The 15,627-nt window shown below is 34.3% G+C and overlaps 1 protein-coding gene across 1 annotated transcript in view; it reads left to right on the plus strand.

The window, feature by feature from the left end:
- Window positions 1-3,111: 3,111 nt before the first annotated feature.
- The window catches only part of LOC117109751 (tyrosine-protein phosphatase non-receptor type 9-like), a 34,312-nt gene continuing 21,796 nt past the window's right edge, over window positions 3,112-15,627 (plus strand). Inside the window, exons 1-3 of the mRNA XM_033252164.1 lie at window positions 3,112-3,469; window positions 11,086-11,229; window positions 12,014-12,103. Coding sequence (XP_033108055.1) covers window positions 3,419-3,469; window positions 11,086-11,229; window positions 12,014-12,103 — 285 coding nt within the window. The 5' untranslated portion in view covers window positions 3,112-3,418. The remainder of the gene's footprint in view (window positions 3,470-11,085; window positions 11,230-12,013; window positions 12,104-15,627) is intronic.

The following is a 15,627-nucleotide window of genomic DNA, read 5'->3' on the forward strand; positions in this document are numbered from 1 at the left end:
CCCCCACACACACACAATTGTGAACCTTTAATAATTAAAATGCGTAGTACAGCAGATCTGTCCACCAACAATTCAATTTGGAAAATCTCAGCACATATTTACATAAAGTGGAAACAAGCAGGTTTCTGCTGGAGAGCTGTCGCTTACGAAAGCTAAAAATTGAACTTCTTATAAATTCGAAAAAAAAAAAAAAAAAAAAGACGGAATGCACAATTAACAAACATAGCACTGGCGCTACAGTAGCTTTGCAACTTTAACAACATTCTGAGCGAGTTATTATAACAAACTTGAAGGGATCTGTTTTCGTATGATTAGCTCAGAGGGCAGAACAATACATACTTATACAATAAGATCTGAATAGTCTCATTTTTACATTTTCAGAGCAAAAAGAAAACTTTCTACTAAGTGTGTTGCCTCTTACACATAGAGCCCTATACTAGCCCTATACCAGTACAGTAGTTTGTTGATTGTTTATTTATCCCTTCCCGCCAAAAAAATATTTTTTTGGCAGTTACGTCCCCGGTGACATCGTGAGGGCATGGTGAAGGCTGATTACGATTTGGTGGCACATCGATTGAGTATTTTCATTTAACTGGCCTAATAAGGTGAAGTGGGGGCTCGAAGATCAGTTGAGGGGAGCTAATTCGCAAAATAAGTTGATTATAGGAAACAAGAGTAAACTGGGCTTCCATTTCTATTGTAGTAATCAACAACTTGCTTAAAAATAAAAATGCACGTGTCAGTAGAGAGATTCGACTTAAATGCAAATTGAGTATCACTAGAGTAATACCGCAATTCTATCACAAAAATATTTTAAATTTTGCTCACTCAAGAGCTTGTCCAGACCCGAGCCTTTACCAGTAGGAAGCTTATTAATAAAATTAATAATAATCTCAGGGTTAACATGAGAAGAATTATAATCGGAAGTGCTATTTCTATCAATGACTATTTGCTTATTACTTTCAACACAATTTAACAACTTTTCATAGTGTGCGGCCCATAGCTTACAAATTTCCTCATCTCCCTGGACACCGTCGATAACTTGTGAGATTTACCCTCCCCTTCTGCGTGAAGACTTCAGGTATGGAGGACCCATCCGGTATATACATAGTTCACGATTCATTATCCAACACCATTCACTGCAGAGATTGTCAGTGGCGTAACAGGAGGGGTGGGGTGGGGCGCAGAGGGGCAGACTTCCCCCACCCCCTGACGGTTTTTACCGGGCTGACCAAGCCGTCTTACCGGGCTGGGTATTAAGAGGAAAGAAAGAGGGGAGAGAGAGGGAAAGAGAAAGAAGGGGAAAAGAAAAGGAAAGGATAAAGGAAAAGAAAATTAGAAGAGAAAAATAAATACAAAAATAAAAAGGAAGATATCATAATGACCAGACTCACAACACCCTGCAACCCCTTCTCCACTTTAAAAAGTGTCCATAGCTCCTTTGATCTAAGCCGCCAGATATTCTCCGCAGTGGCGTAAGCACCGGGGGGACAAGGGGGGGGGAACATCCGTCTGTGGAAAATCTTACCCCACCCCTTGAAGATGCCCTTTTTACCCCCTGAAAGTGCCTAAAAATCTCAAATTTCGCATTTCGTGTTGAAGTAGGCCAATTTCCGCTAAAAATTACACATTTTAGGGAGTTTTGATCAATTCCGACTAAATTAGAATTAAAAACACAAACAATTTTTGGGCGCTTCGCGCGTATTTTGTATGATATTTTAGGGTTAGCATTATAAGTTATTTAAACACATAATAGTCCCAAACTCAAGAAATAAAATTTAAGATAGATCGTTTTACCTAAAAGAAGGGCCTCAATGTGTAATGATGGTGAAAGAATATGTTTGTAATAAATAAAGCCATAATGAAAATGCTTATATTCAGTTTAAAAAAAAAAAAAAAACGTGTGTGGCCATAATATAACATATGCCCTAAACTCAAATAAAAATTTTGCGCCGCTCGCGCGCATTTTTGAGGGTGAGCAAAATTATTTATATATTAAAAAAATATATGGAAGCAAGTCTATAAAGCGTAATACAAAATGTAATTAATCTTGCTCACGCTGACACGACTTACGCTACAATGTTTATAGTGAATTATTGTTATTTTTAACAAGATTCAAAGCAGAAACATTTCCTCCTTCTATTTCACTAGTAAATTCTGCTATAGCGATATTTTAGAAGTCCGCCCTCTTAAACTTTAGCGCTGTGTTACGCAATTCACAAGACAGCAAAATGTATCTCTACCTTATATGATTATTTCTTACACATCTACTATGGCCACACGAGGAGGGATTGATATTCTGGGTGGTGTTTTTTTTTTTTTTTTTTTTTTTAAATAAATATAGTTTAGAAAAGAAAAAGTCAAAAACGTTGACTCCATGACATAGGTACTGCTGCACGATTTGAGTAAGTGGTACTACAACTCTACCACTCACATGATTTATCACCATGCAGAGAGGGTCGCCAAGTGGTATTATAATCTATTTTAATACGTCTCTTGAAAGTGTTGTGTAAACTTTCTTAACCTGAATATACATACATTATTTAGGCCCACAGTAACATACCCATAGTTATTGATCTAAATAAATGACATGTATACTAGCAGAGGAACCTCGTTTTTGGCCAGCGATTGATACAGAAGGTCTCCATCAAATTAAATACCACTTTTGGGAAGGTCTTTTATTTGCTCTAGCAGCTTTGGCCTCTAATTAGACACAATGGCGTAACAGGCGGGGAAGGGGGGCAGAAAAAATATGAGAAAAAATGGAGGGGAGAGGGAGGGAAAGAAGAGAAAGAAAGTTTGAATCAATTCCGACGAAATTAGAATTAAAAACACAAAAATTGTTTGTGCGATTCGCGCGCAATTTTTATGGGGTTTTTTTTAAAATTTTTTTTTAAGGGTTTATAGCCCAGCAAAGGCTGGGAGACCTGTACAGATACGGATGAGAATGTCCAGCTATTACACTTTCCATAAGTAATGACTGTATCATGTGTCTCAGTGGGAGATGTGAGATCGAGACATCAGATTGGATATCGATTCACATTTGACCGACTCAGGTCATACTATCCTATTTATACTGTATTTCTAATTTTACGAGTTTAGGCTTCCGAATAATTCAGCGGGAGTTTCCGAGTTAATATAAGAAAAACCAGCAGTTGAAGGGGATGCGGATAACGTGCCGTTTCCGGAAAAGAAGTTTCTAACGTATTTACTCATTCCATATATTGGAGGCTTAGAGACCGGTGGTGTTTGCAAGGAGGCGGAGACATTATTGCGGTATTCTATTCATCCACGAGAATTTCCCTCTTTCACACACAAAGAGTAAGAAATAGCAACGATAAGACGTCAACGGTGACGGAAAAGACCGAGGCCTCCTGTGTGTTTGTTGTAAGAGTAGGTTATAATCCACGCATGCGTGATGTTAACTGAAGGCAAGATGGCGGCCGTCTTGACTCCGGTAGAGGAACAGGTACATAATGAGTTGTTTATCATTGTTTGGAGGTTTGTGGAGTGGAACGTGGAAGGCTGATTATATTTCTATTTATATATATATATTTATTAAGTTGTAAATATTTAAATATTGTCGTAAGTTACTGGCGCTAGAGTGGTATGTTCATTGCCCAGTGCCCAGCCAGTGGAGTGCCCATTGCTCAGTCAAAACAAAGTATTTTGCGGCTAAGTAGGCCTAGGCTAGGCCTAGCCTACCTATCTTGCCCTAGCTTCTTTCCCCTAGCCCTAGCCATGACAGCCAACCCCTACATAGGCTGAGGCCTAGACTACAATACGCCTACTAAGTAGAGGCCTGACTAGGCTTAGATTTAGAGCCAAAGCCGTACACATTCCATAGAGGCTTTGGTCTACGTAATGTACTAAGTACTACTATACTGTCTGTATGATCTAGGCCCCTAGGCTAGGCCTATCTATACCCTGAAAGCAAGCCAGTATGTCGAGATGCATTTTTTTTTTTTTTGAGCGAAGTGCATTTTTAATTGGAAGTTGAATCAGGTGTGTTCAATGGACTACAGGTATGCAGCTGATGCCGAATATTAATGTTGTAACCCAAACCTATCGGAGAAGATATTCAATCTCAGCTACATAGGCCTACCTGCAATTCATGAATCGCACCTGATCCGTTTACTTTTTATGTGCAAATACTTAATAGACATTCCTTCATGAAGTGTACACAACACAAAATTATTGTCAAAAGTGTTATTGTATGAACGATAGAGCTTATTCAATAGTAGTCTTTCACAAAATTATTTATTATTACGGTATTACCATTTATTAGTTTTGATCACAGTCATTGGGCGTATATAGAAAGAAAATTTATGCTTTGGGGCATTTATTAAAGGAGGCATTTATTCTATGACATTCTCAAAGGTTCCAATCCTCCTGATTCGATCGGGAGTTTCCCGAATTTACATCCTATCTCTCTCCCGAATTTAAAAAAACTATGCCTGGATTTGTTGTACTTACAGTACAACCACCTCAACCACCTCATTTAACGTACAGCCCTTAAACATTGGATTCCCATTGTCGAATGATGTAAACATGTAACTACTATAAGTGACTCTTTACGGTAGCAAGGTAAGCACAGACCACGTTTATACATAATTCAGGACAATGATGCTGCGAGTTATGTTTCTACTGTACCTCTACCCCTACCATTATGAATCAAACTTTTATTTTCTCATCTTCTTGGAGATAAACAAATAGATTATGATCGAATAGAATCATGATAGTTGGAATCACATTCTCCAGAGTTTTTTTGCACATTTACTTTTCTCTTATTGTTGGACCCCATTGTATAGGCCCATCTTTAACTTGGCGTCTAATACTATACTTATTAATACTGTACCTTACAACCTCCCACAATCTTCAATAGACTAAAATATATTCGTGTTAAATGCGTTGCCAAGAGCCTCTTGTCAGACTTTCTAATTGATGATACTCTGTTGCCTGTTCCTGCTGTCCGTAGAACTGAGAAAATTGTTTTTAGACGGCCCGTACAAATGCTTTTTTAAACTCTGTTTTTATTCTGTTTTTATCTCATTCCCAAGGATGTGGGATGAGATCCCTACTTCTGTTACTGATATTTTCTTTTTGGTGATTGTGAATTTTCTCTGCTTTTTTTTTGCTTTTTATGTTTACCGAGCCCTGTTTGTTTCTGTTTATTAGTACCAGTTGGAGAGTCTTTGCACAGTTAACTTTATTGCTTTTTGACAACTTGCCAGGATAGTGCTAGGTTTTGTGATGTTTTTGTAACGATCTGGAAAATAAGTAATAAAATACTAATAAATAAATGAAATTGAAATAAGATAAGATAGCATAAACTTTATTGTTCTGACCACCAAACAAAGCAAACATGAAATTTGGTTTCGTTGATGCTTAAAACAATACATAAATAATACAGTGTGAAATAAATAAAAAAGAATTAGTTGCACTTAAAAAAAATAATAATATACATGAAAGACATCTCTGAAAAGTTGAGTTGTAAACATGAGTTGAATTTTGAACAAAAGATTTCCTGCATCGTGTATTTCAATCTTGTATTTCAATGGATGGGTCTACCTGACATAATCATTGTTCAATGAGTGTGAAATTTCTTCCATAATTTTCTTAAATTGGTTAATCACATCACGTTTATGAATCTCGTCTATAACACTTACGTTTTTACCTATTATTTTACTTGCAATTATTTTATCAAGTTTCTTATTATTATTTACACTGAGACTACTAAACCAGACAACACAATTGAAAGATAAAACACTCAAGTTAACACTCTGATAAAAATGGAAAAGCACATCATTGTTATGTTGAAGGAATTCAGTTTCTAAAGATGTGCAGATGTTAGTTTAAATGGATAAAGTTAATATTAAGTTTGATTTTTGTGGATTTCATATGGAAGCAAACAAATTCTTATTTCCTTAATTTTGCAAAACCAGCAAAATTTGTTGTGGATGTTGATTGTAGGAATTTTATTTTGATTTCTAGTTGTTTTGATTGACAAGAATGATTAAAATTTATTACCTAAAAGGGTATAGTCTACATTCTGCTTTTAAAATGTGATGTGAACATCTAACAACTGATTTATTAGTTAATAAAATCATGATGTACTTACATTTTGGATAACATTTTTTACCCAGAATGAAGAATCCTTAAAGGATACCCAACATATAGTGTTAGGCTCTTTGCCCCTTTGGTAATTTTGTTTGTGCCGAATATATATATTTTATAATATTAGAATACACCATAGCTAAATCATATTACAGTATTATATTATTAAATAACAATCAAACATCTGGGCTCACACTAACCGCTCGCCAAATCGCCATGGGCGAAAACTATTTTGGATTGGCGAAAAAATCAACTGCTTTAGCCATTTTGGCGAAAGCCTAAAATCATATAGGCGAGTTGATTGGCCGAGCGGTTAAGTCAGGGGCACCGTAACCTTCAGCTCTAATATCGGCGCTGGTTCGAACGGCTCACTCGCCAGTGGTTCCGGTGGTGGAACAAGTCTTCTCGGATAAGGACTTTAAACCGTAGGCCCAGTGTACGCGTTTGGCTCGTGTGCACTTTAAAGAACCCGGTACATCATTCGAGAAGAGTAGGGGGTTACCCCGGTGTACTGGTCTATTAAGTCCCCTGTTGTTAAATGGACATGCCACGTAGGACAGTGATTAAATTCACTTATTGGCATATCCTTGGCCCTCGTGCCTAATGAAATGAAATAAAAAGTTTTAAATATTTGCTAAAATACATCATTTTTTCTTCATTTGAGCTCCATTTTTTGCTAACTCCATGCGACGCTTATTTGTGTTGTTGTATGAGTAGTCTTGCTGCAAATGTCATTGCATGCCTCGCAAGTTATTTTTTATTTGTAATTGTTATTTTAACACGGTAAATGCAGGGCAGCGGCTGTACGACGTAGACTAACATGAAGGCACCACCACAAAAACATGAGGGCCGATGCGATATGATAGTGATCGAAAGAGTATATATCCTAGTATCGTTAATAATAATTCAATCAGTGATTTCGTGTTATCGTCAAATATGTAAAATGCATTTAAATAATTTGTGAAATAATTTATTAATGCACCGCGTGGGTCACTTTGTTACACGGTGTACATACTTGTGTTGTAGAGAGAGTAATTTCGCAATCAAGGCCAGCCTAGCCTAGGGCCTAGATCGTGTACGCTATTTATTTTATCGTGGTGACAATTTTGTAACATACGATCAGGCCAAACTGGTGTGGACGATTGTGCCCCAAGCCAATTTTAAATATACTGTAGTCCAGTAAAACTCCCCATCCCTGATATCGTTCAAAACTAAAAAGAAAATACTGTGGCCTAGGCCTACATAATTTTTTCAACTTTTGTGATAGGCCTACATGTTCAGCCAACTTTCAAATTACAGGTACCTCATTTATTGGTGTGCTAAAAATATCAATTTGCCTATCAAATAATAACGTTATCTCTCCCACCTCCCTGAACCTATCCAAGATTTTTCTGGTACCCTCATCGAGGCAGGTGTGGATTTAGGGGAAACCACCCCCTCCCCCTTTTTTTTGGAAAGTAAAAAAAAGAAATAGGTAATTGATTCTCCCAAAAATGTGTCTGAGGTTTGTTTTTGGGAGAGAAAAAATACTGTAGGACCCCCCTCCCACCAGAGTAGTGTTGTCTAGATCGCCACCCCCAACCCCTGTTGTACAGCACTGGATCCGCCCCGGCAGGACTCTACTCGACCCCTTGGTTCAGACTCCACTGTCGAACATGTTGGACACCATGTCCTGTCAGCAAGTTTTGGCTAATGATTTTTAACAATTTTTGTCAAATTTTGGCTTAAAAAAAAATGTTGACTTTAGCCAATTGGCTAAACAAAAAAATATGTTAGAGTAACCCCAGAACATGGTATTTTTTACCAATGCAGTATTTAAATTTATATGAATTAAATGTAGTAATAACATTTACTGTAATAATGCCAGCCAATACAAAATATTTAGGGAAAATATTATCTTTTATTGATAGTGTTTTTATGTTCAGTGCTTTTTCTTAAAGTGATCATCACTGTAAATTTCATTCTACTGTAAATCATTCATCTCCCACAATTTGTACTCCTGGTTAAAGACAGGCAAATGAGGTAAAGCGTCATGCCCAAGGACACTTGCAATGTGACAATCGTCTGGCTTGAACCCACAACCTCTCGATTGAAAGCCCAATGCTGTACACACTGTGTCACATTCTAATAATACGATATATTTATTTATAAAGGTAAATGGTGTATGGAATTTTTCCCAGAAAGGTTGAATCACCTACAGTTGAAACTGTCTGATAAAATATATTACAGGTCCCATTCCAATTAAAGACCACTTTACTGGTTTCCATGGTGTTTAGCAGCTTTTGAAATATTAAAGTTAAAAGACATTTGTAAATATGGGACCGCAAAAGTGGTTTTAATTGGAGGTGGTCTTTAATTAGAGGGAGAACTCTGGAAGTGGAATATTTAATATCATTATCTTACTCAGTGTATTTAAGTATTTAAGTTATTATTTTATTTTTATCTTTCAATTGAAAATTAGAACTAGAAAAAAAAATCCTCATAAATTACTTAATGTATAATGTATATTTTACATATCCTTTAATCAGGTAAAATGTACTCTTGTAAACAGTCCTATAGAATGAATGGAGAATTGATTTACAGTAAGCCAGACAGTATGTAGCCTCTTTACCAGATGGTACTCGATATCCCATAGATCGTTTAAAACAGAACAATGACTTTGAAGCGAAAGTTTTTCTAATACCTTGAATACAGCATAAGTAATGCCAGAGATGGCTGTAATTCCCTTCCTTTCTGATTTCCTTCCTCTATTTGCCTATTAAAATTAACCGAAAAGGAAGCAATGTTTATATTATAAGCATGAGAATTACATATGCCATATGCAGGTATTTGCCCATATTCGTGAATAAGCCCTCCCTGCGACTTTTGAGTCATTTTCATGCGAAAACGCTCTACTTGGCTGATACGCCCACACTCTTCTAATGGTTTGAATCAGAAATTCTAGACATTGTGAACCTTGGATAATAATTCAAAAGGAATAATGAAACAAATTTTTAATTGGTTTTGTTAGAATTTAGAAATATATAGCAACCCAAGATTTCAATCAAAAAAATTAGAAATTAAAAAATGTTGAATTGCATATATTTAAAGGAACTGTGTAGGTATTATTAATGATTTAGAGACATCTTATCAGTACAGTTACTACAATACTGCAGTAGCCACCACGGCTTAAAATATAACCAATTAATATGTCTGTAATATTATACAAACAATTTGTCTCTGGCTCATCTTTTGTTAAATTTTTTATGCTTCAGTTAATTACTATTTAATATTCTATTTAGGTCTACAGTAATATAAAACTTTTGTTATACAACCTATTATTATACAATTTTCTACTATATAAGTAATATGTATTTTTGTGGCACAATAATTAAATTTCCTCCAGTTTATAGTTTGGTACTACCATACTATCACTGGAATTTTCAAGTGTAGGTGTAGTGTTGAAATACCTGTGTGGAACTCAGGTGATATGTTGAAGTACAAAACCACAATTTATTGTAAATCACTTTTCTGATGTGCTGGACTCAAACCACAAAGTTACTACAGAAGTATTTCCTCTTTTCTTAAAAGAATTCTATATAATTCACTTTCAAGTGGGTCTACTGTATGCTAATTTAGTGTTACAGAAGAAGATAAATTATATTTGGTTCATAAATACTATATTTGATACTTTACAATAAATCTTCTTTGCAATTGAAGACAAAATTTGAACATTCAGAAAGTTTCGGTCATTAAAATCGCAACCGAAGAATAAAATCAAGTGAAATTTTATACTCCATAAAACTCCAACATAATTATGCTTTGCTCGACTCTCTCTTCCTTTTAATCTGGCAAATAATGACGACATATGATCAACATTTTTTATGGAACATGTACAGTATACCTTTTTAATTTAAAGTTTCCAATTATAAAATATAATTATTATATTGAAGAATGTATAGTATCTTTGACAATCCATAATGAAATAACATTATGTTATATATAGTTATGGTGGCTAGAAATTAATATGATCCTCAAGTTTTTTTAGATTTTCACAGACAGAATACAGTATTTTTCATTTCAGCATTATCTTTTGCCAAACAAATTTAAAAATATTGTGAGATTTGACGTTTTCCCCTGATTTGTACATTAGGATTTTCCATTTAGATTTGATCCATTAGTTCCTCTTATTAAATGACCCTTCTGTGTGAAGCACCTGATGATACCTCTATGGGTAATTATTGATAAAGGATGCAAATTTAGAAGGATATTCTGATGGAGTGATAAAAATGATATCACAAAGGGCCAAGGAATAAATATACACCAGGAAAATTCTCCGTACACAATTAGTTGACATCCTTGTTAACACTGTGATACTTGAGAAGATAAATAAACCACATCCTGGAGACTATCATGATCTTGGTGTTTATGACGCACACTACATAGACAGTAAAGAACCTAACTGAACAAATTCCATAGATATAAAGAAATCATTTATAATAAATAAACCATAACTTCGTAAAATTGAATTGAATGAGGAAGTGATAATATTTTTTTTAAATAATTATAATAACATTTTTAAATATACTATATGTGCCTTCAATAGTTGAGTTGTAGGGGTCTAATTATTATTGTTGTCTTCATTGTCCCTTGTCATTTTTTATTTATTTATTATTTATTAAAAATTCAAAATTATTTGAAAATTCGTTGTTGTTATTATTGAATTTAGCTGTAGTTGACAACAGATGTTTGTGGAAATGATGAGATGATTTTGAAGAGGATGGCATGATCCTGTGAAGATGAGATGATCATGAAGGTGATGAGATATCAAGATGATGATGAGAAGAGACAAAAAATATACATAATATGATGATCATGAAGATGAGATAATGAGGATGATAAAGTTGATTCAAATGTTTATAACAAGAATGCTGATGATGGCATTTGAAAGATTATACCATTTATTAAATAGTTCTTTTTTTTTTCTAGGCCACAAAAATATTTCTTGATCATTTAAACCGGGCACGAGAAAATTATGGTGCTGCTCCTGTTTCTTGGAATATAGCTGTACGCTTTCTGATGGCACGAAAATTTGACATCAAGAGAGCCTTGGAACTCTTTAAAAACCATATGGTAAGCATGAAAACGATATACATGTGAAATTGCTGAATATTTTTTAGTCCCAAACTTAAATGTTAATTATAATTTAACCCTGTTGCTCCTCAATCAAAATTTGGTTTGTATTTTTTTTAAGGGAATCTGTAAATCAGATTTTACCTGAAACGTTTTAATTATAATATTTATGAATTTTCTCTGAATTGCACTCTGATTATAAAATATATTAATATTCAATATATAATATGGTTTATCAATTATGGTTACTATATATAAACTTTAAGTATGTTGAAATAATTTGCAAGAAAAGCATGAACTGAATTTGAACTTAATTCCATATGAAAATAAAATTAACATTTTTAATGTATGATTATAAGAAAAACAAAATTCCATATGAAATATTGTATACAGTATGGGTACCCATTGTTCAATGGACTTGAATTTATGATGGATTTTCATTCAAAATTTACATGAATTTCTAAATTGAAATTGGTTAATATTTTACTTGTAAAGGGAATGGATAACCTGTGCCCTACTTCAAGATTGCATCACATTTATAATGTCATTAACATTTGAACATTTTCCTGAATGATTTATACATTTTTAAAAATATTCTGTCTGTTGAGCTAAAAACATTTAAAAAAAAATCTGAATTGATTAACTTTGTATTTTGGAATATTATCTTGTAATGTTTTCTCATTGAGTATTGGGCACAAATAATACCTTTCAGGTGTGCATACGTTGGCTGGTTATAAATGAGAACTGTATTTTTGTTTATAAGTCTATAATTTGTTATTTTCAGGCACTGAGACACAAGGAATGTCTAACACAAATAGTTCCAACAGAAGAACAACTTAGTAAAGAATTACATAGTGGCAAATTTACTATTTTGGTAAGTTGCTTCTAATTCTCATACCACTAATTTTGTCGTTTGATAATTCTTTGTCATAAAATCAAATAATGAACTCTTTCTATGTAAAGGGATTCCATTTTTTCAAGAGAATACAAAAAGTTCTTTTTTTGACCTCCCTCCCTATTCCTTATAAAAGAGTGTATTGATAACGTCTTGATTTTGAGATCACTATTTTGTCGTAAAAGAATACGCATTGACCCTTCCCTCATCGCGTATTGTATTCTTGTGAAAATGGTAAAGTAATGGATGACACCTGATTTACTTAGTGTCTATTTTGCCTTGTATATGATTGTTCATATTATAAACAATTTTTTATGCATACAGTGTTTCATCAAATATTTATGTTGATGTTTCAGTCCCTACTAAAATTTTATTGTTTATATGTTTCAGTCTCATACATAATTGCAATCCTTAAATAGAATAGAAACCCAAAGAGCTTCATAGAAAAGCTTGCATTTAGATGTCAGAATGCAAATTAGAGTACAGTAGTTGAGCTGTGTATTAGCGAGTAACGATCTGTGTTTTGGGAAATCCGTTGCCATTCTCCCTGATAAGTTCAATCGTCGGCCATGTCTAATGAAACTTGAGTCTGAAGATCTTTAAAATCTTGTCAATTTGGCATTATAACAAGTAAAAAAAAAGTATTTAATGTATATTTTAGTAAATGACTCAGCAAAAAATAAATAATTTCTGGTTAGATGATAAGCTAACTTTCATTATATGAGGTCAGAGAAAGGTCATTTAGTATGTAACCATGGTAACATGCTAATATATGTTATTGGCACTTTGAATTAAAGAATGTAGCACGCAGTAAATTGGATTATTCGTATTCAGATTAAAGAACAGGGAAAATGCTCTATTACTGGCCGATCTATTTTTAACATAATTCCATTAAGGCATGCAAATGATAAAATAGTTTAAATCACAATTATACTACCAGTTGTATATGCAAATTACTAAATTTGACCATTGACTTGTTAAAATTGTGGAAAACACTGATAGAAAATTGTAACATGTTAACATGAATAAAATGATAAACTTTAAGATTGAGTGCGCGAATCATTGATGGAGCATACCTTATCATTAGAACACTGCTCATGAATGTTATCATTTTAACCGGTGCGACTGACAGCGGGTGCAAAGGTCAAGTGGAGATGCTCGATGATTGAGTGAGGGGGCATTAGCTTTCAAAATAATGTGATAAGAAGTGATTTTTTTAAATATTTACTTAATTCAAATGGAGTGCCTGAGGTGAGTAAGCCTTTTTTAGGAGGGGTGTTCTCCCCATGCCCTCACATAGATCATACTCCACTGAACATAATGGTTTGTAATTGCCGATTTCCATTATGAAATTTGTGAGCTGTATTGTATGCTCATCGTGAAATGTAATAAAGTTCAGAAGAGGTTACTGAGAAAATTTAAGGTCATAAGGTCAGTGCTGGTCAATGACCCTGCCTATGGGTGAGGATCTTGAAGAATTATTGATCTTCTTTATGCTAATCTTGGACATGTCTTTCTACACACTTAGCTTGGTTACAGTCTATTTTGGAGGCTGCTGATGTCAAAGAATGATCACATTGTAACTACTGTAGAAATCACATCTGTCACATTTAATGAACAAAATATTTTCCTTGCTAATTAAGACATAAAACAATATTATTTCTATACTTTGCAAAGTACAGTTAAATCACATAGATCATACTCAACTGAACATAATGGTTTGTAATTGCCGATTTCCATTATAAAATTTGTGAGCTGTATTGTATGCTCATCGTGAAATGTAATAAAGTTCAGAAGAGGTTACTGAGAAAATTTAAGGTCAGTGCTGGTCAATGACCCTGCCTATGGGTGAGGATCTTGAAGAATTATTGATCTTCTTTATGCTAATCTTGGACATGTCTTTCTACACACTTAGCTTGGTTACAGTCTATTTTGGAGGCTGCTGATGTCAAAGAATGATCACATTGTAACTACTTTAGGAATCACATCTGTCACATTTAATGAACAAAATATTTTCCTTGCTAATTAAGACATAAACAATACTATTTCTATACTTTGCAAAGTACAGTTAAATCACATAGATCATACTCCACTGAACATAATGGTTTGTAATTGCCGATTTCCATTATGAAATTTGTGAGCTGTATTGTATGCTCATCGTGAAATGTAATAAAGTTCAGAAGAGGTTACTGAGAAAATTAGTATGAATTTAAGGTCACAAGGTCAGTGCTGGTCAATGACCCTGCCTATGGGTGAGGATCTTGAAGAATTATTGATCTTCTTTATGCTAATCTTGGACATGTCTTTCTACAAACTTAGCTTGGTTACAGTCTATTTTGGAGGCTGCTGATGTCAAAGAATGATCACATTGTAACTACTGTAGGAATCACATCTGTCACATTTAATGGACAAAATATTTTTCTTGCTAATTAAGACATAAACAATACTGTTTCGATACTTTGGAAAGTACAGTTAAATAAACCTTAAATTAGCTTGTTAAATGAATGGATTGTGGTTGAGGAAATTAAATTGTATAAATCCATGTATCGTGGAAGTTTATAATTTAGATTTTATTTCTTTTTGAGCAATTCAATATTTTTAATTGCATTTTTAAGTGTTATCCATAGGTGACGGAACTAGGGGGTGCTGCTTTATGGAGAGTAATGTGTGACCGGAAATGGTCTGCAGTAAGTTGGTTGTAATAACATGCGCCATTGATGTTGGAGTACAGCAAGATGAAACTATTTATGTAATACATGAATAAAGTTTGGGGTTTGCTGGGTAGTGAAATGATTAATTGTACATTTTAAGTGCTCCCTCCATGCATAAGTGTAAGCTAAATTATGGTGATTAATTAGCGAACATATGGAGACAATTACAGGCCTCGAATTTTACCGCGGCCATTGCCGACGGTGCCCTCCCAGTTGGCCTTGGTGCCCCTGAAAATGAAGCACGACGACGGCCACTACTTGCCTGCCCTTTTGAAGCCTTGGCCTCGGTGCCCTCACGATGCTTAATATAGATTGTTTGACACGTAAAATAAATCTAAGTAAGAACGTTCAAATCTTAAAAGAAAACATGAAAGCCTAAAACGTAGGTTGCCTAAGCTAGCTTAGGCCAGGTTGCAGTGACAGAACAGAACATTGAGAGATTTTCCATGTGTGTTGTTTTTGCGGTTACCGTTGTGTGCGCATGCGTCTTACTGTAGCGGTTATTGCAAAACATGGGCTCATTCGACTGGGTCATTTTGTTGGAATGAATTTTCGTTGAGTATTATTTTCATTCGACTGGTTCGTTAAATGGACTTTGCTGACAACGAAAATTAATGTAAACCAGCGTTAATTTATCCACGTGAGCCAATTGGTGATTTTTTATTAACATTTGCGTTAATATAACTTAGATTAAATTTCATAAAATAAACATCATAATATTTACCCACATGGAGTCCACAAATAATTGTAGGCAAACAGAATAGAAAAACTGGATGAAAATATTTTTTTAAC

The sequence above is a fragment of the Anneissia japonica genome, unplaced genomic scaffold (assembly GCF_011630105.1).
Source record: "Anneissia japonica isolate Jap-2015-1 unplaced genomic scaffold, ASM1163010v1 scaffold1511_len2985839_cov193, whole genome shotgun sequence".
NCBI classification, from domain to species: domain Eukaryota; kingdom Metazoa; phylum Echinodermata; class Crinoidea; order Comatulida; family Comatulidae; genus Anneissia; species Anneissia japonica.